This window comes from Rhamphochromis longiceps, linkage group LG15 (genome assembly GCF_057381845.1).
Source record: "Rhamphochromis longiceps isolate RC_006_pf linkage group LG15, R_longiceps_female_GT1.1, whole genome shotgun sequence".
Classification (NCBI taxonomy): Eukaryota; Metazoa; Chordata; class Actinopteri; order Cichliformes; family Cichlidae; genus Rhamphochromis; species Rhamphochromis longiceps.
Window position 1 is genome coordinate 748,097 of NC_140571.1, and position 23,983 is coordinate 772,079.

The 23,983-nt window shown below is 42.7% G+C and overlaps 1 protein-coding gene and 1 pseudogene across 3 annotated transcripts in view; one reads left to right on the forward strand and one right to left on the reverse strand.

The window, feature by feature from the left end:
• Positions 1–3,433: 3,433 nt before the first annotated feature.
• LOC146651738 (interleukin-17F-like) lies at positions 3,434–6,641 on the forward strand (annotated as a pseudogene). Its single transcript, XR_014907637.1, has 4 exons — positions 3,434–3,442; positions 3,717–3,973; positions 4,063–4,206; positions 6,024–6,641. The product of XR_014907637.1 is annotated as an interleukin-17F-like (transcript).
• Positions 6,642–8,088: 1,447 nt separating this feature from the next.
• The window catches only part of stmn4 (stathmin-like 4), a 50,262-nt gene continuing 34,367 nt past the window's right edge, over positions 8,089–23,983 (reverse strand). The window contains exons 1-6 of one of the 2 annotated variants that reach the window (XM_085382367.1): positions 19,893–19,978; positions 13,156–13,229; positions 12,839–12,934; positions 11,096–11,301; positions 10,284–10,475; positions 8,089–8,916 (exon numbers count right to left, since the gene is read on the reverse strand). In XM_085382367.1, the coding sequence (XP_085238493.1) occupies positions 8,857–8,916; positions 10,284–10,475; positions 11,096–11,301; positions 12,839–12,934; positions 13,156–13,168 (567 nt within the window). In that variant the 5' untranslated portion in view covers positions 13,169–13,229; positions 19,893–19,978 and the 3' untranslated portion in view covers positions 8,089–8,856. Of the gene's footprint in view, positions 8,917–10,283; positions 10,476–11,095; positions 11,302–12,838; positions 12,935–13,155; positions 13,230–19,892; positions 19,979–23,983 lie in introns of those variants that run through there. The other variant, XM_085382368.1, reaches the window with a different exon arrangement.

Below are 23,983 nucleotides of genomic sequence, written 5' to 3' on the forward strand. Positions count from 1 at the left end.
TCCAGGACGCGGGGCCTTGAGGTCTGAACTCCTACGCCCGATTCAGCCCGTGACGTGTCAGTCGCCGTCGTTCCTCGCAGCTGCAGCCACAGTTCGATCGTAACAAATATTATTTTAAATGGGGCGATTATTCAGTACCGGGTTTGGCATCTTATATTGTCCTGGTCTACTCTGAGTATTTCCACACAGAAAATAAAAGTACAGGTGAAATGAAACTGTAAAGCTAATCGGAGCATGTTTGGTGTGCAGACCACAGGCTGCAAAGAGCAGATTTGGGTGCTGTTTGCAAAAACCCCAAAGATCGAAGCAGAGAAATCTTTATTAACACGAATATGGTGTTAATGTTTCTTCTTTGTAGTTTGAGAAAAAGGAAACGTGTGCAGCATTTTGTATGAGCACATTTCTTACTCCTGTGTGAAATATCGTGTTTGGGACGTTGTCTGCACGACACAGATGTGTGACCGTGTTTTACACACAGCTGCAGACGCTCGCCGTTTTACCTCTGACCTTATCTCCTCGTACATCGCGCTTTGGATCAAACCTCCATACGACCTGTCGCCCAGTTTTTGTGTAATTTGGCGAAGCTCAGCTTCTTCCTTCCTCAAGAACGGCTTCGTGCGAGCCTCCACCCCACTGAGAGCATTTCTGAGCAGCTGAAGGATGTTTTGCTGGTGTCTCTCCTGTTAAGGACGTGACTTTAGGATACTTCTCATTTCTACAAGGACTGGATTAAACATAAAATCAGCCAATGAGAAAAGAGTTTTTTGAAAGACCTTCAGAAATAGAAAATATAAATACATTAGGGCTGAAGACTTTGTTTTACAGTACTGTAAATGACTTTGCAGTGTCATTCTTATAAATCTGATATCAAATCATTTATATATAAACTTTACGTGTATCAGCTTTGTGGTTATGGTAAACCCAGCGCCTCATTTCACATAAAAAGCGTGGGATTCATTAGTTGACCTCATTGACGTGTTTTCAGTTTCCATTGCACGAGTCCATCAGCGGCTCAGCGCTGCTCTGTAATTCCCTTTAACTCACTTTTTTTACCCTAGCTTTCAGAGCCATACTTGTGAAAGAAGCCATATCAATAAATAATCTTGAACTTGGGAATAATTATGCTGTTTGACTGTTACATAACCCGCCATAACTGAGAAATACATTTGGCTGCTGTGTCTGAGTAAGGAAGTGATGCTTGTTCAAAGAACATAACAATACAAAAAGAAATAATCTGTTCATCCTAAATCCACTGAGACTTGAATCAGGTCTTTTATGGTGAGTGTGAGGCTGTTAACACTGTGGCACTCGTTTGTTTCAACCTGATTTACACCAACTCCCATGTAAATGGGAGCGCGTGCTTCCCTTTAACTCCCCGCTCTGTGGTTACATTATTAAAATAGAACATCTTAAAATTGTTTGTTTATATGGAAAAACGGCTACACTCGCCGACTGCACCATAAAGTGAACAGCCTGGCCATAACTTCACTTCAGTTGATATCTCTCTAAAACACTGTGTTTGGGACACTCAGGCTTTGGTTCATTTTTAAAGGTTTGAAACATTAGAGAACTCAGCTTGGCTTTAATTGAAAAGTTTGACACAATGGGATAATAATTAAGTTGTTATTTTTTTCATAGTGTGTCAGTTGAGAAAGCAAGTGTCCGTCTGGTGTGTCCGCTGTAAATATAAGCTAGTTAGCTTTGTTTAGCTTAGCTTGGCTTGTTTTAAAGACTGGAAATGGGAAAGTCCTCAAGTTAATCCAGCTAAAGAAGTTTACAGCACATTAAAACACACAGCCTACCTCAACATGGACTGTTTATACTTAATGTACAAATGAAACAATCAGAATGTCAGTTTTGGCAGATTTGAACTGCCATAGGTTGCCATAGCTTTATGCTAGGCTATGGTAAGCTAACTATTCCTCTTTAATTAATGAATATCAAGTAGTATCAAAAACTCTCAACAATTCTTAAATTGGTACGACAGCCAATAAATGGACTTTATAGATATGGCGTTCCTGGGCCTGCGCTCTCCTGGAGATCTTGGTTTTGGGATCTGCGGGAGCCGCTCGCCTACTTTGGGGCCACTGCACCGAGGCCTCCAGTTACCACGCAGACCACTGCTGCCTTCACCCTCGGTCCTTCTCCAGCTTCTCGTGTTCATTCTTCCCGATGTTGCTATCAGTTGGTGTTGCTACATCTATCACTAGAGCTGTTTGTCCGACTGTATCTGGAAGTCCAACGGGATCTTAGCTCGGCCATTCTCAGTCAGAAAGAAACTTCTTTATTTAAAAATGAAGTTTTTTAAAACCCATGTTTGATTGTTGAGTTTCTATAGTACTGTTGGTTTGCCTGATTTTAGATGGCTTTGTGCTTTTACCTGAGCTATCTGGGCCAAACTGGGGCTTCTAAAAGCACTTTACATGAAAGCTAAAGAGCTTGGAAAGAAAGCTTCTTCGGTGTTCTTCAGAAACCATTTCTCCTAACTTCACTATATATGTTACACAAGGAGAGAAGATGTTATCACATGGCTTGCATTTAAGAAGTATGTTGATTCATTACCAGAAGCTGTGTCAGCATTTCCTTGACCTACATTGTTTAGAGTGAGTTTGTGCGTAGGTGTAGTTACTAGCGTACCATTTTCTATGTTTCAGAAAAAACAGAAAAAGTTGATGCAGTTCAGCTTAATTTGTTTGTTCCTGTTTGTTTCTTAAAGTGATAAAAGTTACAACTTGATGTGAGTCGAGATAATCAGAGCTCTGCGGATGTGCACACACACACACACACACACACACACACACACACACACACACACACACACACACACACACACACACACACAGTAATTGTCACTATTTCACTTTGCTTTTTGATAAACGAAATTCCTTGCAACTGCATTTGAACACCCGTATCACATTTTACACCTTGAATTTGACTTTCACATCAATCCCTGCTAATTTTGTTTGTTGCTGAACATTTCCCCCGATGAAACTGTGAAGCAGATTATAATTTTCCCAACAACTTCAAAACGACGGAGGGGTGCAGGACAGCTTCCACACCTTTGTCTGACACCTTCTGAAAGTGTCAACATTGAACGTTTGTGCAGGGCAATTATACTTTTTGTAGCAGGTCAAAATGGGGTCAAATGAAAAAAAACCCCCAAAGACCTTAAGAGTTTTGAAGATTTCATAGTAAATATGCTACATGATACAATCACACATAACACGCACAGTTAGTCGGCACGGAAACAAAACTCTTTTCGAATATCAGCCGCGTTTCTTCAGAATCGGTGACAGTCAGAGCGGAAATGCATCTCACATGTTGCCAGCACACCAACTCAGTGTGCCGGCGTATAACCGCTGCTCGACTGCAGACGTTACAGGATACCACAGGAGGGCTTCACAGTTACGCTGGGCTTTGAGGCAACACAGTCATGCTGCTGGTGAGTCGAGCTGCTTTATCCTTAACTTTTATCGGTGATTATTAAATTAGAGCCACTTTTAGACAATGTAATGTAAAAAAGTAGCACATTTGATTTCTGAACACTTATTTCATGACGCTGTCCCAAAATCAGGATGCCGACATTTTCCCTAATCTGTAACGCACGGCAGTGATTAAAAACAAAATGCCTTTTGGATTTATTCACTGATTATCCAGCCAACTAGGAACTGGCAGCAGTCGTAAAGTTCTATTTTCTTTGCTCACATGTGTTCTAGCTGATGAAGCACTTTGACACGCTGTGGCCTGCGCGCTCTTGTCTTGCTTAGGTGTTGAGAGCTTTGCTGGTCCTGAGTTTGGCTCCCCTGCTGCACGGCGCCAGGAAAAGCCAGTCAGTCTCAGCAAAGCTGGGGCCCAGAGCTGGACTGAAGGGCAACAGTGTGAGGTTGGTTATAGATCCTTCAGTGCTGCCGCACTTCACCGCAAAATCTCCCTCAAGCATCGCCAACATGTCTCTGTCACCGTGGACGTACATGTAAGACCCTGCTGTTATTCATCTATGTTTCACTGGGCCATGTTAATCTTTAGGTTACAGTGTTTTTTCTCTGACCCATCCGTCCGCAGTGACTCGTCCGTGGACTCTCGTTTGCCCAAGCATATCTCAAACGCCCAGTGCCTCACCACTGGCTGTCTGAGTCCACAGGGGGGAGGGGAGGATAGAGGCCTGGAGGCTAAACCCATCAAGTACGAAGTTCTGGTCCTCCACAGGTGAGCTGCTGTGGAAAATACTCGCTTTGCACTTGGTTTTGTTTTCATCAGAACAGCTAGAATTGCTCTTGTGTTCAGTTTCAGTTCATTTGCAGACAGCCCTGATAATAGAAAGAATCCAGATTGAAGCTCGTTGAGCACAAAGTACATAAAGAGACAACAGCCACAGAAATGTAGGAGCTCAGTGCAGGGATACAGTTTTCACCATCATCATCGGTGAAAGCTGTTCTACCAACGGAGCGCAGTCACAGACAAACACGGCGCTGGCGCTTGTTGGACATTTCTCTCCGTACTTCACGTCCTGATATGACTGCGCAGGTCTCAAACAGGAAGAAGCAGCAGGTCTTTCCACTTAACCTAGAAAACAGGAGCCGCTGGGTGTTTCCATGCCGATGCCGACTGACCACATTTTCTTCCTCACAATTTCTTTCTTAATATTTTAAACTTTTTAAAATCATCAGCTAAATTCAAAAACTGTAGATACGTTACAAAGTGTATCCAATGTTTTTCAATTAGTGTGCGGTGATCACTCGGACTTTAGTTTTCAAAGAAAGGACTCGTTTTGTTTCAAATGTTATTCGTTTGTTGTTCAATAAATTCTGTGGTTAGTTTGTTTGTCACAATGTGATGCGCAACATTTAGCTTTGAGGTTTTTTTCTCTCCAAAACTTTGTCATGAGTGGCATTAAAAATATTTTTTTACTATTTAGTACTAAACGTTACTTTTAAAAAATACTTTACATTACAGTATTTACAATATTTAATAATTTATACTACTACTACTACTACTACTAAATTAATACCCTGTCATTAGCCCTTTGGTATTTTTCCTTTACTTTTACTAAGTTTACTTTTTAATTAAACTATTTTTAAAACTATTTTTTAGTATTTTAATACACTTTGTGTGGATATGAACTGAAATATAAATCATTTTGAATCTAGTCTTCAAAGAAATCCCAAAGAGCTGCTTGTGTTGATCTGGACGTCGCGTTTTCAGTCGGACGTTTCGTCGCTCATCCAACTTCCTCAGAACAGAATCCACATTTTGGGATTTCCTTGCCTGGATAAGCATCAACACGTCTTTAAAGATTGTTTTCTCACACGTTTGTCACTCGGACCTCTTCCCAAACATCAGCGAATGAATGTGGGCGTCTGGTAGCTGAATAATGTTGAGGGTTTTTTGTTTGTTTTTTTTAAAGTTTTGTATTTAGATCAACTATATTCCTCAATTTTCCAAAAGATCCATCAAATGAGTCTGCAGTCACCAGGTATCACTGTTTGATAAACACAGTTTTAGAGGGTCCACGAGTGGGCGACGTGGATTCTTCAGCCTAATCTGTAACGTTGTGATCAGGGCCATCCCATTTTGTGCTTTTGTCATCAAATATAGCTCCATATCACCCGGGCTGTTTGGCACTGTTGTCATGCTGCAGAACCAATCAGATCCATCCTTTGTGGCAATCTGTGATAAAAACACAAACATCCTGAAAAACCGCAGTGCAGGTTGTGTACAGTAATGTGTTAGTTAGCAGGTCAAAGGCATTTCTATAGAAGCAGAACCACAGTATACATACAGATGTACGTTCTGGTTTTTCACTGTTGTTTCCCATATAAACCACATTCAAGACAAAACAAAGATGTTTAGAAAGTCGTTGCATAGCTTGCAGCCTTTGCAAAATACGTGTAACTGAATTAAACTGAGAGCCTTCATTTCATTTATCTCCCCCACATTATATAAAGCCCCTTCAAACACAGTGCTCTCGAAGGGGCTGTAACCTTTCAGTTATATATTTACAACTCTTTCCTGCATCACCACAGGGTCCTCAAACCGTCTAAGAAAAAAGGGAGGAAGGCGAGGAAGCAGTACATCTTCACACTGGGGACAGAGGTGATCACAGCTGGCTGTACCTGTGTGAGGCCCACTGTCATACCTCAGGGGTAGGAAGGCGACGACTTGTGATGAACGCATTTCTTTCAGCACGCTGTTTTTACCCTGTACTAACCTGCATTCTGCAAGTTTGCTTTAAGTTATAACAGGTTCAGATATGAAAGTAAAATGTGTAACATGAAAGAGTCATTTTTGACCTGTGTGATGTTTTAGTGCTTGCGTTTCCCCGTCTTAGCTGTTAGCAGTAGGGCTTGCTTTGTGACTCTGATAGCTTTAAACAGCTGCAAAGTGTGTGTCTGCCCCCTTGTGGTCGCGAGGGCTTTATTGTAACTTTAATCAGAGATGGTAGACGAAAGAATGTGAGCCTTGAATTGTTGTTGACATTATTTGTACATGATAAATAATATTAATTTTGTGGATATGTGTCTTTTTTATATTTGTTCCTATTTTATTCCTAATTCGGTATTTTGCTTTTTACATTTTATACGAACTATTTTCATTTCATTGTAAACATTATAATTCATAATTAAAAATGTGTATCTTTAACATCTGAATCAGCTGTGACACAAATAATAAACGCAGGTCAAATTATCTTTATGTTAATAAATGCATTTCACAGTATTTTTAATGACAGCATTATTTTTTGTTGGTCGCTCCTTTTTTTGTAAAATATTATAGACTCACATACATGTAACTTTCATTTTAAGCTAAATATTAATTGACTATAGTGGCACTCGATGTCCATCTGCAAGCTGCCTTGCAACCCACCTTCATCCCAGCTCATCCTTTCTGCAAGTAAGTGCTTATGCGATACCCCCAGCCCCTGGGAGACACCTTTGACTGCTTTTTCCCTTGTAGGTAGCAGCTTATCTCTGCCTGCCCCAAACTATGATGTAGTTTTAGTCATAATTTAAGCACCTAAACTCATTTAGGGTCAGTCTATTTTTTGCCAGCTGAAGATTATCGAATACTAAATCTGAAGTTGATTCAGTCGACTAAAATATAAATACATAAAAGTTTGTGTTTTTACCGAGAGTTGCTCTACACGTTTTACAAAGTGTCTTATTTTCTTTGACATCAGTTGCGAGATGTGTCCACTCTTTGCTTTCTCCTTGGCATCGACATTTTTTATGCTTTTTCAGGAGAAACATAGAGCATGAGAGCTAGTTGTACTTCCACCTCCGTTTCCTAGGGACTGAATGGTGTGCGTGGTAAACTTTGCTACACGAGGAGCTTACTTCTGATTGGATCACTTCCAAACTCCTCCCACCTTTCTACATGACTTGATTCGATTCGATTGAATCTCGTCTCTCCAGAATTTTCTCATCTCATTTTTATTCCGGGACAAAGTCTCGGCACATTTCATCCTAGTTTTTCTACAGATTGCATGCAGTTGCAAACTGATAGCAGACTGAATGTCTTATGGCCATTTTATCACCACCCTGGTGAACCAACGTCGCTTTGCAAGTTGAATACACAGAGTGGCAATCATTGTGATTGTGCTGTGATATCCCAGCTACCAGTGTTTGTCTGTCACGGAAATCAGTGTCAAAAATATCACCATCAAATCTGAAAATTATGAGAAAGTTCGAGTTCAGCCAAGCTGCTTTTATTGATCATGCCAAATAGGTACAATCAACCCAGCCTTGAAGATATACAGCAACACACAGTTACAGCAAGTACAAAGCCCATGTACGACTCCCCCGTTACAGCGCAAACATTTGAGACACTTCAATCAAATCAGCATGACCAAACCACTTAAGCACATTTGATCCCCATTTTAATGTTTTAGGTTGGAATTGCTGTGAAAACCATAAACAATCAGAGACACCAAAGCAAGTCGGTCAGATCACAAATCGACCCACCGAAGCCAGAAATACGTCCAAACTGTGAACTGCAGTCAGTCACTGTTTCACCTCCTCGTAATGTGAATGTTTTTACTGTATATGTTCACTGCTCTTCTGGTATGAATACCGTGTGTGCTTTGACTTGTGCTTAATGAAATAAGAGTGCAATCAGTGCTCTAACTCTAAGAGACTCAAATGCATGTCACTGATCTACGACTACACTACAGCTAAAGTCCCCCCCCCCCAGTTATTTGTTTCATATTCATAAAGCATTAGTGAGATTCACAGACAAACCCCAGACGGAGTGAAAGAAACAGTGAGAAGTATGAGCATGTGGACCGAGATCACTTTGTGTTTTCATATTTAAAGCTGGTCCTGTGTATTTAATGAATCCTGGTTTTCAGTGGAGTGGAGTTGGTTATGGCTGAGTGAGGCTCTGAAACTACTGTGTCCAGTCTGAATAAAGCACATCACAGATTTTCAGGTTTTATGAGGTAATGATCACATACTTAGTCTAATTGGAGAGAAACTGCGTCTCTGGCTGTGCCAAACTGGAAGCGTTGCCAAGAAAAAACACAGCTTCACTAAAATCATCTCCTGATGCTGAACACAGAAAACAGGAGCTCTAATTCCTTTTTTTTACTCAGTCATGATTGGATGGCTGTTCCTCTTTAAAAAACATTAGCGCCGACGTCCCCCCCCCCCCCCCCCACCCTCCCACGTTCCTTTAGAAAAAAGAGAAATTTTAACATCAAGAGTGGCTAAACTTTATACAGCTTGCTCAGAATCATCGCAGCATACATCAAATATGAAAACCAAAATCTGCCCTAGTTGCTGTTGAGTTCTTCTTTTAATGCACTGTTTTCCCCCTTTTTATTTTTTTTCCTCGCTCTTTCCGTTCCCTCGTGCCATTCGTCTACCGGCAGGCCTCCTCCTTCATCTCCTTGTTCTTCCTCACTTCCTCTGCATGTTTGTCCTGCCAGACACAGAAACATGAGTGCCATTATCATTTAGGAAGATATTTTCATTAATGAAGGAGACGCCGGCGTAAAGGTTTGAATGAGAGCGAGTGGGGAAGAACTGAAAAAACTTTATTTCATTGCACTAATATTCATGGTTGCTGATCAGGTTTGTGAGCAGTGCCAAACCAGAAGAGAAAGTTCAGCTGAAGCTTCGCTTCATTTACACTCAAAAAACTCGTGTTTAGCTCTCAGTGTGTGTTTGACGTTTTGCTCAATATGTCTCTCATGTCTGTAACTTTGTAGCTGAAACAGTAAAAACATGAACTTGTTGATGTTCACTCTGTGTTAGACTAAAACCAGCAACGTTTCATTAGTGTTGCTACAAGTTGCCTGGCAACAAGTTGCCTGGCAACAAGTTGCCTGGCAACAAGTTTGGGTTCAGAAATAACACACGAGACAGTAAAGAGTCGTTTTCACAGTCTGCGATACACATGGACAAATATCAGTGTAACTTCATCCGAAGCTATTAGCTGGCTGTGAGAAAATATAAAACTGCTGCCCTCTAACTTCAAAGCTTGCATAAATCCTTTTTAGCAAGAGAAAAAGAAGAAAAACATTCAAAAGTCAAATTTAAAAGACAGTTTGCAATAATGTAGCAAACCTCCCCACAGACTCCCACGTTTAACTGTCCAACTACGCTGCACCAAACAGCAGGTTTACAGCCCAGTACAAAAACGGTCCCTGCCATATTAACTCTACGGTGGGTCAGGCTCATCCATCTGGATACAGATCAGGCTTAAGGTTAAGGGCGTGGCTATTTCTGATTGACAGGTGTGCAGGGAGCTGATTCCTGTCTGCAAAAGCAAAATAAAAAGGAGTTTCTACGTTATCCCAGGATATCATGAAGACTGGATGAAAAGAGAAGCAGCAGAGTTTGTCTCTCCAAAGTTAAACGTGTTCTGTTTGAACAAAGACACATAAACGACCTTTTCATGCTGCTTTATTTTACTAAAGTCAAAGATGGGCCAGATTGCCTCCATAGTTAAAGCACAAATACATGTGCATATATAAAACATATGGTTGGCCTGGTGTCGTAAAAGTAACATTAATATGACATTTGTGACAATGCTGTCGAACTACTACATGTCATATGTTACACTGACACATCAGCACCACAAAAACCTTGCTCAGCATTATCAGCACTGGATTTTTACCTAACCCCCCCAAACAAAAATAATGGTCCCACGTGGGAGATGAACCCTGGTGTTCTGTGGCTGTCTGCTGTGTGAGAAACCACACAAAGCAATGATTGTTTGAGATCAGTTTGCAGACCTCCCCTCTAACGGTCGGGAGGCTCGGGGCTTAATCGTGGCCACGTTACCTTCTCCTGCAGCCTCTCCAGCATGGCTGCCAGCAGAGCCTCCCTGTTCTCCTTGTTGGCCTCCATCTTCTGCTCCAGCTTCTCCTTGGCGTTCTTGATGAAGTTGTTGTTCTCCTCAAAAGCTTTCTGGATCACCTCGCGCTCATGCTCTCTCTTCTCTGCCAGGTGCTTCAGCAGCTCCGCCTCCTGGCACTGGAGGAAGATGGAGAAGTGAAGGCAGCTGCTCATCCTTTACACAATACTCAGACTGCAGGTGATAAGCAGGCTGTTTGCAGTTTTCACCTATTTCAACAAAGTTCAACTGTCAAACATGTTCTAGTTGAAGGGTGCAGACACAAACTGAAATGTGTGCGGTTGTCAGCACCTGTAATCTTTGTCCTCAGGTGGGCCAAACCTCATAACTAATACATTAGATCACTGTGAGCCAGTAAAGCCAAAGAAATTGGAATTGCCTCGTTTCCAGAGAGCGCTCTTCCATCTCTAACAATCTTTTCACTCTCCTCACCTTTCCCCTGTTTGTCTCTTGCCCTCGCTCCATCATCCTCTCTGATGGATGAATATGAATCATTGTCTTTGTGTCCTCACAGGATTGTCTCTGCTCTTTCATCTGCCTCTTTTCATCTCCCCCAGCTCAGTTCCTTCTTTCCGTTCACTCCAATACTCCCTCCCACTTCCCCTTCATTCATTTTAAGCCTATTTCCGTCTCTCCGATAAATCACACAAAGAGTGCTAACAGATGTTTAACAATGGCTGAACGAGCCACAAACAGCGGATGTTTTCTGGCGGTTCAGATGACGCGCCCGCTCCCTCACCTTTCGCCTCTCTTCAGCCGCCTCTAACTTCTTCTGGATCTCCTCCAGGGATGGGTCGCGGCGCTGCGGCATGGAGGCATTGAGTTCAGGCAAGCCGTCAAAAGACGGGGGCTTGAGGATGACCTCGAAGGCCTGGCCCGATGCGCGTTTGTTCAGCTCGATAACTTCTACGTCTTTGATGACGCACCAGGCCAAGTCCACTGCATCTGTGTTGGTGGATAGCAGCATTTACTGTCAGAGCTGAATCCATGACCTCATCTTTGTTTGTCTTTAACATCGCCATCATGTTATATTTTAAAACATGGAAACACGTTCAGAGAAAAGAACAAGAACAAAAAGATCTTGAGTCTATTCTGTGTACTGGAGGATGGCTGAACGATAGCAGCAGGGTTGTTTTTGCTTCTTTTAAATATATATATCTATTTAAATAAACAAACACAAACCCTTCCTCACAGGCAAGCCAGCGTTTTGTTCATCTCCATGATTCAACTGAAGCTGGACTAATGTGCTGTATCTCGAGGTTAGAGAGACCAGTCGTCTATAATGAGATCCCTGTAAACAGACCGACTGAACTCACTTTATTTAATAAGAAATGTCAACGTGTGCTTTAAAATCGAATCAAGCTAAATGTCTGAGTATTTATACAGTTTCATACATATTAGGGGGTTAATCAGTAATTTTTTTGCATTTAAAATCAGTTCGGTCTTTTCACAGATCTTTAATGGTTTGGAAGGCAGTTAAATCATAGCTAGATGTTTAGAGTTGGTGCCATAAATAGAGGAATGTGTCTTTATGATTACACAATGAGATGCTGCTATAAACATAAATCAAATATTCCTGGGACGGAGCCTCGGGGAACTTTGTAATAAGGAGGAAAGAGGCCTGGATGCTGAATGATCACTGACTGTGCTCAAAACTCAAACTTTCACGTTTGTAAAAGTATGACGTGGTCAGCTGCACCAAACACATTTAAAATCAATAAAGAGATTATAAAGGTTCCTTGTGATGTACCAAGAAGTATCCAAGATCTATCGCTTAAATAGCAGCAAACACATTTTATTGTCACTATGCACACGTACAAAGAGCTGGATAAGAAAGAAGGATGGGGTTCAAACCCACGCGTGCAGAGCACAGTGGATGAGCAGTCCGTCGCCTTGGCCACTCGGACACCTCGTCTGACAGCTGGAGCGATGCTGGAGCATAAACTTAGGCTGAAATGCAAAATGTCAATGATTTGGAGAGTCTGGTTTACTTTGAGATCGAATGTTTTACTTTAGTCAGAGATCTGGAGGAAGAACACAGAAAGTGTTTCACTCTGTAGAAATGACGCCAAGACCGAAATATAAGTTATATGTTCAGAATTTAGTTGCAGTTTGCAGTCACTCCTGATCTGTTATAACTTTAAAAAGATTCAAATTTAGATAGAGGGAAACAAAACTGCTTCTTGCTCACTTTTAGCTCCAAAGGTGATTATTTAGAAAGACCCAGAATTAGGACAAAAGGATCAGCGTGCGTCAGCACTGACTGTGGGCCTGGGTTTACTGCAGATCTAATGAGACATCTGTGGATGAGATGTTCTTGTGTTTGTCTGTAGTTGCTGAAGTTGCTGGTTTTAGACAGACAGGAAGAGAGGAGCTGAAGTTTGAGGAGCATCAAACTTCAGCCACAGAGACTGCTGTCGGTCTTTTATAAGCGACTGTACCCCTAATAAACACCAGTGCTCGTGCAAAGGAGATTTTTTACCTTCTGCCTTGTAGGTCGGGTTTTCTGCAGTGCGTGGGTTCAGGCATGAGCAGAACAGAGACACCAGGGGGAGCTCTTTGACCTTCTCTTTATAGGCTGAGGACACACACAGAAGATCAAGCTGAATCATGAGCACGCAGTCGAGGACTGACGACGTAAGTCATGCTCGTTATGTCATACCAGCGGACATAATAACGACACGCTGCACGACACAAATACTGCATGCTCATATTTGAACAGATCGGTCGCAGTATAGTGTTTAAAGCAGAGGAGCAGGGCGTGTGAGGTGAACGGGTTTGTGCTGCGACTGCATTTACCTGCCAGAGTCATGGTCTCACTGCAAATGTTACTCTCCAGGGACGCTGAAGATCCTCCTCACTCTGTCAGAGAGCTGTGCAGGGACAGAGACAGAGAGCACTGAATGCAGGAGCATCGAGGGCACAATCTGAGAAGGAAGAAGCTGAGGAGACAACAGCGTGAGCCAAAAGTGTAGAGCAGCCAAGTCATGATTATTGGACTCATGCAAAGCTGTTCTAGCAGAGTCAGAATAAAAAGATAAAGGCGGAGCGTAATGCAAAAATCCCACCTGAGAATAAACTTTAAATTAAAGCTCACATTATCAGATCAGAGCTCTTCAGACAAAAACTATTCTGGGTAAAGATCTCTGACCTTCTCAACAACAGTTACCTGACATGTAGAAAAAAGTCAGAGTCAGTCCGGTGTTCCTGCACTTTAAATGTTGTTGTTTCACCATTAAAAATGGAAAAAAATAAAGTAAAATGTTCATCAAACAGCAGAATGAAGCTCTGCTGTTCTAGTTCGTCTCAGGCTACTAAACTGTTTCTTTTGTTTGTGTGTGTTGAGAAACTTTCCTGGGGTGGCTGTAGCTCAGGTGGCAGAGCAGGTCAGCCACTAACCAGAAGGTCAGTGGTTCGATCCCAGGCCGCCTCCAGGCTGCATGCCAAATATCCTTGGGCAAGACGACGTTGCCTACTGGTGGTGGTCAGAGCGCCCGGTGGTGCCAGTGTCCGGCAGCCTCCCCTCTGTCAGTGCGCCCCAGGGTGGCTGTGGCTACAATGTAGCTGCCATCACCAGTGTGTGAATGTGTGTGGATGACTGAATGTAGTGTAAAGGTCCTTAGGGACTGAGTAAAGTGCTATACAAATGCAGGCCATTTACCATCTATCAGATACTGTAAATGTGCAGAAAGTCGAACATCCAGCTGAAGAAGCTGCAAGTCAAGCATATTTTTCGAGGCGTGGCAGAGAAGCTGCTGCAAACCTTCTACAGACCTTTAAAACACCGCCTTTGCCTAACAAATTCAATAATTCATAATTCAACAATAATTCTGTTTTTCAATGAATTTGGCAACTGAAAAAAAGCAGATTGCACCGAGGCACAAAGGCAGCAGAGTAGAACCACCTGCCGTCGTCTCCTCCTCAGATGGTGATAGGTTTGTAGCTTGAACCTATTCGCTGGAACGTTGAAGACAATATAATTACACAGCAAGCAAGACACGAAGTAGGCAAAGTTCTTCATGTTTCTCGTGCACGGGAGAGAACCGGACAAACGCCGTTCCTTCGCTTGACCCCAGTTGCTCTCGTCCGCTCCCCCGTAACACTGCTCTTTTATTGAGGTTACATGAATATGCATAGGTTCAGTAACATACGACATATACATACACACAAAGAGTACCTTGCCTTTGTGTGTGTGTGTGTGTGTGTGTGTGTGTGTGTGTGTGTGTGTGTGTGTGTGTGTGTGTGTGGTCAGAGTGTGACCGCATAAATGACAACTCTAAGCATATATGAGTAGATATTTCTAAGCATAAATAACAATCACCAATACAAAACCTAACAGATGGTCTCGTCAGCACTGAGCTGTTATAAATGTGTCTCTATCAAAACTTCTATCATTTCTTTAACTCTGAACTGTTTCAATGAGCCTGATCGATAATCCAAACAGACACACTTATCTGCCTCATCGGTGCTCTAAAACATTTTGTGTGCTAATTGGATAATCTCATCCTTTTAGATTCTGGGAGTGCTCTGCACAGCTTACTGACCCTTCCTCGGTCCACTGCACACACTAATTACGTTTGCTTAAATCCTGGGAACCAGTATCACTGGCATGAGGACACACACCCAGCTCACTGTGAGGTCGAAAACAATAAAGCAACATTTGAACGTCATGTAACAGCTGGGGTCCTTGATACAGGCCTAATTGAGACATTTGCTATCTTCAGACCTTTCCCACTGTGTTTTAAAGGTAAGTGACGGAGCTCCCACCAGCCAGTGGACAACGTCACCGTGGCTACACCCATCTTTTATATTTGATCTCTGTGTATGATGTTGTTCCCTTTAGATTTAGTTGAACTCACCATCTTGAAAACCTAGAGGATGGAGCTTTGTGGGATACACTGTAGCCCAAATCAGGACCTTTTCTCAACCTTACATAATAAAAGAAAAGCAAATAACAAGTGAAGTCTAAATTTAAAGGCGCTCTGTCTTCAGACTGAAAGTCAGATGTACTTGGAGCGATGTCTACCCCACACGCGGCCCCATTACAGTCAGCATTCATCAGTCCTGTTAGTTCTTCTCAATTTCTCATGTGAAGAGTGCCTGCTTGTGTCGTTTCTGACATTAGGAACAAACGACTGGCATGTGTCACGCATGTGTCACATTAATGATGTCCGGTCCCACTCTGTTAGTCCATTAAGGCCTCAGTCACGGGCTTAGAGACTGGTCAGTGACAAATGAGTATGTATTACCTGACTGGTTGCTGAGTGGTTGCTGGAGATTACTGGCAGTCGCCACAGTCACCTGCAAACAACCCAGCCGCATGTAGTGAAGCTTGACCAAGTGTGATGCTGACTGGAAACCACTTAGTGAGTAGTTGCCGAGGCTTGTAGACAAGTTGCCATTCCCCATGCAAGCTAGGAGTGCAGCCAGAAAGTGAAACTAAGCAGAGTCTTTGATCGAAACTTAAAGTGTGGTGTGACGTAGAGAGCACCTATATAAATTATTATTATTATTATTATAAATATCTAGGCTTCCGTTTGTGCTTCAGACCTGGGGTTGTGTGTTCAGGTCTCCATATCCCAGATATGTAAAATAAAGATCATTTTTAAAGTAAAAGGACCACTTTTGAGCCGTGTCTTTTTTGGCCGTAAAGAATCCAAAACAACCAAATTTAATACAAGCAAACCTGTATACCAGTTGGCAATTTAGCAACTTCCTGCAACCACTCACACCAGTGATGTGTGACTAGGTTCAACCAGATGCAACCAGTTGGAGAATACTGTTTATTTTCTAGTGACCAGTGGTTTCCACTCAGTCTTCAACCAGTTTGCTATAAATTAGAATCCCATTTAATATGATGGTGAATTGATATTAAATGATGCTAAACACTGCCAGCACTAGTGCTAGCTGATAACTCCCCGAGCTCCACCTTTTCCTCCAAATGTGATCACATCAGCAAAACCGAGATAACACAAATGCTAAACTCAAAGCTTTAACATGTTCGTAAACAGCTGAAACTACCTAAAAATTATTTTATTGTCTTTTGGCTTTTTATCTGGATGCACTAACAATTAAAGGTGCTGGATGTGTTTCAAGCTATGCCAGTTGCCTGTTGAACGTTTACTCAGACAGAAGCAAATGAGCATATTTCCCAAAAAGTGTCTGTCTGTCCGTCTACAAATGAGCCTGTCAGCAAGCCTGAACGTCCGTCTCCACACAGAGACACAAGTGTCCTAATGAGACAACCCGCATTACCGAGGAAGACAGATAGCTCATTATACTGCAGTGAGCTCAGGCTCACCTGGCCACCCTGACACTTGTCTGTTCCCTGAGGGACAGACAAGGACAAACACATGATTTTGCACAGCACACACACACTAATCAAGCAGTAAACGAACTGCTTTGCTGCACTGTTGTAATGCACACGCACACAGGACACACACAGCTGCTTCTCATATTATGAAGCCACCCAGGTTGCAGATCAATGCACTGCTTCCTGCAGGAGTAAGAGTGTGTCACTTCGAGTTTGGGAGAGAGACAGAGGGTGGAAACATTTGGGGTGGTGTTGGTGGGAAATTTTGCTGACAGCTACCTTATAGGCTGTTGAGGTTTTTCATTATCCGACTGTATGATATTCACTGAATTTGAATCTGTGCTCCTTAATTGGTAGAGTCTTAAACAAAGAAAAAAAGCAAACAAGCCCCCAAACAACAGCAGCGAGCACCGATTGCTATCAGAAAATGTATATCCCCCAACTAGTCGGCAGTGTTTCCTGTAAGTCGCTGCTCTGGCTGGTTGAAATCTATTGAAGGTTCTGCACCTTCTTCTTGTCCTGGTGGTTGCTTTGTTTGTTAGCAGTGTGAATGTAGTTTGGCCGTAAACACTTGCTAACTATTAGCTGAGCGGTAGTAAAACGAAAGAATGAGGTGCACTTACTTACTTTCAAGGAAAATGGTCCACGTTTGCAGTTTGTGTCACACTGTTCACGGTTTCACTATAACTCAGAGATTATACAAAACCACCACCTGTGTGGCAGCATGCTAGTGACCAAAGCAATCACATGTACGTTTTTGCCAACCGGTCAAGGAATACACATATTTTCTCAGGCATGTTTGGGTCGCAAGGAAAAAACGGGGCTCACTGAGAGGTCTCTAGGCCCATGTGACCGGAGCTTTTGGCTCATTTCCCCAGCCATCAACCTCCAGCAACCTTTTATCACTAGTCACTGAATATTAATTTTGCCCTCATGACCGATCCAAATGATTCTGGATCAGTCTCATTTGAGCCTCCATTGAGACCATTGTTACATGCACAATGGGCGACCGTGGCTCAGGGGGTTGGGAAGCGCATCTGTAACCGGACGGTCGCCGGTTCGATCCCTGGGCTCTCTGTCCTGGTCGTTGTGTCCTTGGCCTACCGCCTACTGGTGTTGGCCAGAGGGGCCGATGGTGCGAAATGGCAGCCTGGCTTCTGTCAGTGTGCCCCAGGGCAGCTGTGGCTACAACCGTAGCTGCCTCCACCAGTGTGTGAATGTGAGAGTGAATGAATAGTGGCATTGTAAAGCGCTATATAAATCCAATCTATTATTATTAAATCTTTGCCTTGACCACTTGCAGAGAGTCAGGTAAAAGAACTGATGCTATTCATGTTTTACGCTAAAGATGGAGCTAACAGCCAGGTAGCTTAGCAAGGAGACCTGAGAGTTGACTGACTCAAAAAACTGACAAGTATGAAACTCATTCATAAATTCTTGGTTTTATTGGCTGCTTCAATAACAATACAGCTAAGTGGGAATTAGCACTGAGCAGAGCCACGCTAGATGTTTCCTTTTGTTTCCGGAAATTGTGCTAAGCTAAGCTAGCATTGTCAGCATGAATGATTTGTCATATTTTAGAATATTTTATATTTTTCAGCACTTTAACATTAAAATGACATTCAGTTACTTATTGATTGATAAAAAAAGAAAGATTGTATCCGACTGTGTGTTTCCTCAGGTCTGAAGAGGTTTTCTTCCTGAGAGGCTTTAAGCCTCGTGGTAAAAGTAATATTAGGGCACTTTTCTGGTCAGACTTAGAGTAACGAACACTGATTTGATAAAATTTAAATAAATGAATTGGTTATTCTAAATTTAATATACAGTGCTTTATGTCTATAGAGTGAAGCACAGCACAGTATGAATGCATGGCTTGTAGCTAAAGCGTGTTTACTAACCTCTATATAAATGTGCCACGTACATTTTTATTTCATATTCTTTCTCAGCATCACTAAATCATATTTATTTTGTAGTTTAGCTGCATAGGTCATATATAACCACTTTCTCCTCCAAATCCTTCTCATCTCACTGAATTTGTTGTTTAGGAGATCATTTCTGAGAGTCAATTAAATCTGTATAAAACCTTCTTATCTTATTATCGTCCTATTTCAAAACGTTCTCTGAAACTGACCGGCATGGTCTGCACATGTCTCGCTCAACACAAACACACATATTCTTTCAGCTGTGATTTGTACTTGAGCTGATATTTGCTTTTCTAACAGCAGTCGTCTCATTTCCATTTTTCACAGCACTGAGCTCAAGAAGAACGTTTTTTTGTTTCCATGGGAGCAGAATTTCATGTACTACTTGTAATTGTATTTCTTGTTTCTAATATTATAATATTAATAATAATAACTCTGTACTTGTGTCATCACTTAGCATTGTTCATAGCAAACACCAGGATTGATCAGACTCTCGGAGACAAAACATTCCTCTGACATTGGTTTTGTCTTCACAGATTGTTGTCCGTGAAGGTTCTCAGTCATCCAGGTCATCGTAGCCCTGTGGGAGTGTCCCCCAAGAGGGACAATAGGGCTTAGATCTGGGATCTCCATTTTCCACCATTTGAGACTAGAACTGAAGAAGCTTTTCGGACGAGAGGTGAAACGTCTTCAAGCAACTTAAAGAAGTCCAGACGCTTTTCTTTCCGAGCTCCTTAGACTCGACAGATTGTTGTACTGTTATGTTTTTCTGCTCCTAGAAAGCTGCTATGCATGCATATTAATCAATTCACTGGGAGATTACTGCTACAGCAAAGAAACTGCAGACTTAAACCTGATCAACCAGACAAATCTGAACTTCTGACGGTTCTGAGCACATTTTAAATTCAGACCCTCGCCTGTATGACTCTGCCTTATGCACAAACACATCAAAACACCCTCCATTTTCTCCCCGGTCTCTCTGTCTGCCTCTCCTTCCTTAAATCAGACACAAAGCTGCATTTGGACATATGGAGAATCAATAATAAATGATGTCTCACGCTCTACACTTTGACGATACACTCGGTTCTCTCCCTTTCTGTCGCCTATCAGCAGGAACCTTTGCCGCTGCATCATCACTCTGCCTTCCTCACCCTCACCCTGTTCCACCCCACGGACACGCTTGAATACACGCACATGCAGGTACTGCTCATTCATGCCATGAAAGTTAACCTGAAGAACCCAAAGTGGCACACAGTGCAACACAGATGTGTGCAGCCGTGTGTCTGGCGCTGCAGACTTACCCCCCTCTGTACGGCGTCTTCTCCGCTGCTGATGTTGAACCGGTGACTACGGTTACCCCGTCTGGCTGCAAGGATGCAGGCGCCAGGCAACAGCATCAGCAACAGCATCGATGCTGCCTCCATGACATCACCATGGAGACGCCTCATTGGTCTGAGACGCTGCCAGCATCTGATCCTTTCAGCCAATGGGAGCAGACAGGAAGGATGGTGGGGAGGGACGTCAGCTCTTTGTGTTGTACTGCAGGGTGGGTGGTGGAATCAGTGTTTTAATGTATGGTGCAGGAGTGTGTGTGTGTGTGTGTGTGTGTGTGTGTGTGTGTGTGTGTGTGTGTGTGTGTGTGTGTGTACTGTGCATGAGAGAGAGTTCAGGGAAGTAGTGTGAGAAACTGGGGGAGCTTTGTCTCAGCATGAGGCCCAGATAGGAAGCACGCAGAGCTCTAAATTATTTAGATCCTAACTGTAAATACAGGAGCGAGAAGAAAATCTCGAGCACATGCCGTGTATCACACATAGTTGTTATGGCAAGTATTATTATAACCACAAATACCAGTTCTTCTAAAGAGGAGACTGGGGGAAAGCCTCGTAAATGCTGTTATTTTCCAATGTTTCACTGCTGTAATCTACAAACAATATGTACCTGCTGCATATAAGCTTTTAATCATACACCTGTGCTCTTCCTATTTGGCATTAAGGCCTTCTAGCAGTGCTCCTAGTGTAATATCCACAGCATTTTATTCCTGTAGAGGTTAACAGCACATTCTGGGCAAAGAAAAAAATTCTGTGTTGCAGTTTAAGGTTGTATTGCAGCCGACTGTAAATGTTAGTTTACAAGCATCGCCGTTCAGCTCCACTGTATTCACAAATAAAAGTACATGACAGTATATTTACAGTTTTTCACGTTTTTCAAAATGTATTAAATTTTTACAGGGGATGTTTACAGCTACTGTACTTTACGCATGTTTTACTGTAATGCAGCCGCTCTGTGATCGCTGCTTCTATCTTTGAACCTCAGTATAGTGATCTGTATCTGCAGTCTCAGGCTGAACCACTTAATGCAAAGTAACATTAAATTACACATTTTTCTTTCATGTTTAAGGAAGGTTAAAGGTTTTGGGCGTGTCGTTTATTGATATACTGAAAAGTAAAAAGGACAGGGTGGCTTTGTTAGCTTAGCGTTAGCTTGGCGATCTGATAGCCACACTACTGTATGTGATGACATCATTTCCACTTGACTGTAATGTTTTTTTCTGTATAATGTTTGGTTCAAAGATAAAGTTTTTACAAATGTTGCATATGAGAAAACACTGACAGTCGTACTGTAATGTGTGATTGTGATCTCAGACTCCTAATGTTTTTTATCCATATCAGATCACATGACGTTGTTACGTTGCCAACCAACCACCTAAAATCGCACTTTTGACTGCACTTTATATACACTGGGTTACTGTAGCAGACAGTGCCACGTGATTATGCAACTTTTAACACCTTTTACTGATATGACCCTTAAGCGGTGTGTACACTACTCTCTGTGGCCACACCTACAAATGGCAGCTAGCTTCCAGTTATCACTTTTTGTAGCATTTCTTCAATTTAACACCTTATAAAAGCATAGTATGATTTTCATAACAAACAGAATCAGTAATTTATAGTCACAATTTATACGTGAACTCTTGTGACAACATCATGTTGCCTAGCAACCACCTACAAACCAGCTAAAATGACCCATTTGTTGCATTCATGTACCTACACCATCCTTTCATTAATATCATATGATGCAATATGCTTGATGCTTCGTTAGAATATTTTAATACATTTTGTTGAGACGAATCGTGACAAAGCTCTGTTGTTGGATCCCGGCAGCCACAGACTGCCACAGTGACCGTTGTGTTATTACTGGTCTAATGTGACACCAGAGTCGCTCTGGAAAGGCCTGCGAATCCCAACGTGATGTTAAACGCTGTTTGCAGAGTGTTATTGCACTTGGTCTCACAGTAGCTCTGCTGCAAAGCTGGCATGATCGTGTGTTTGGAAAAGCTTGGAGCTCATCTGCGTTTTTCCCCGGGGGAACACCACTCCTACTAAAGCTCCCACTCAAACTTCTTCCTGTAGTGGATCTGAACGCCTGTTAGCAATGCTTTTGTTATAGAGCCTTGAGGCGACTGTTGTTGTGATTTGGCACTATATAAATAAAATTTAATTGAATTGAAATTATAGCTGATTCGGACGATGTCAATAACAACACAGCTGTTTTAAATAGCTATGCTGTCAAGACATCAGAGTAATAAGGAAGGCTTGACAGTAGCAAAATAAAATGTAAAAGAACAGGGCTTAAGGACAGGACAGTGAATACTGAGAAAACCCTCTGCTGATGCAGCTCACACAAGCAACATGATGTCACCACGGCGTCCACCAGCACATGAAAGAGCTCACGGCGCAGCAGGAGAGAGAGCGATATGCATGAGGTCACATTAGGGCGTGTCCCGCTGTCGCTGTCTCCTCTTCTCCCCTCACCGTGCTGACTGTAAACCAACGTGTGACACTGGACATCACACACATCCTGGAAATGAGCTCATCAGGGGAGGGGAGAGAAAAGAGACACAGAGAGGAGTAAGGAGTGGTGGAGGAGACACCCTCCAACATCAAACAGATTATTTCAGTGATTCTGGGGGAACAAAGATAAGAGGGAGGGCCCGAGCAGGGGGAAAACAAGAAGTGCCAAAAAAAGAGGGGCGCCGACAGGGAACACCCACGGGAGAAGTTGGGAGAGGAGCAAGAAAAATGCTCCTGGGGAAACAGCAGGAGGGATCAGAGGTTTTACAGAACAGCCTCTGTACGCTGGGACGAGCCGGAGAAACGGACAAACTGAATCTTTCCTCCAATAAAAAAACTAAAAACCCATCTCTACCTTCAGGTGGTGGTGACCTGGTTATAGTCTTCTTCACAGTCAGTCACATATGTTTTTAGACGATTTAGATGCTCAAAAGCAAAACAAGTATGCAGAGAAGGCGGTACTCATCTTAAACCAAACTCATATCCTGATAACCACTTAAGGGCCTGCAGTGAACACGCACACTCTTCCCCACTATGTCTGCACTCTGCAGGTCTGCAGACCCTCGTAGCCTGTAAAATATAAACAATTACAGCAGCTCAGTGGCAGCACGAGAGTCTGACATCATCCTCCCGATGAGATCATCCCATAAAACTACTGGTCTTACTCATTCAGCTAAACGTGAATGTGTGTGTGTGTGTGTGTGTGTGTGTGTGTGTGTGTGTGTGTGTGTGTGTGTGTGTGTGTGTGTGTGTGTGTGTGTGTGTCCATGTGTGTGTGTCCGTGTGTGTGTGTGTGTGTGTGTGTGTGTCCGTATGTGTGTGTGTGTGTGTGTGTGTCCATGTGTGTGTGTCCGTATGTGTCCGTGTGTGTGTGTGTGTCTACGAGAGACTGAGGAACTCTAGTGGGTGGTGCAGGTGTCAGTTGTAGGACAATCAGATTAGCTGTAACAAACTGTGCTGTGATGAGATTGAAGCTGAAGGGCTTTTAAAAGCATTGATCTGGACGAGGGAAAGCCACTCCCACACCAAGTGAAGACTAATCCCTTTTTCTCTGAACTACAGAAAAGTTAAAGCGCCGTTCACCTCGACTCAAACTAAATTTAGCCTGCATTAACGCTACGCTAACAGAAGCTGTAAAACAGAATCGGTAACATGACCACATCCTTTCCACTCTGTCGCAGCGCTGCTAATACCAGCAAAGTTGTCCTGACATGTTGTGCAGGCTTCATGCTTGTGCATGTTTGTCAAAGACAGCCTGTCTGCAGCCGGCTGTTACCATGGAAACAGAGAACTGAAAAGTGCAGCGAGAAAGGTGAATGACTACCAGAGAGTGAGTATTTGCTCATGCGCTATTTTTGTGCACAGGTTGAAAACACCTTGGAAACGTGTTGGTTTTAGTGACCAGCAGCGGCTGCAGGAGCCTCGTGGAGCTGTGTGATGCCTTAAATATGTGGCATTTCATTGGAACTGTGCATCAGCGCGCTCATGTACGCCTATGGAGGCAGAGATCGTTACACAACTAAAATCATCATTTGCTAAAA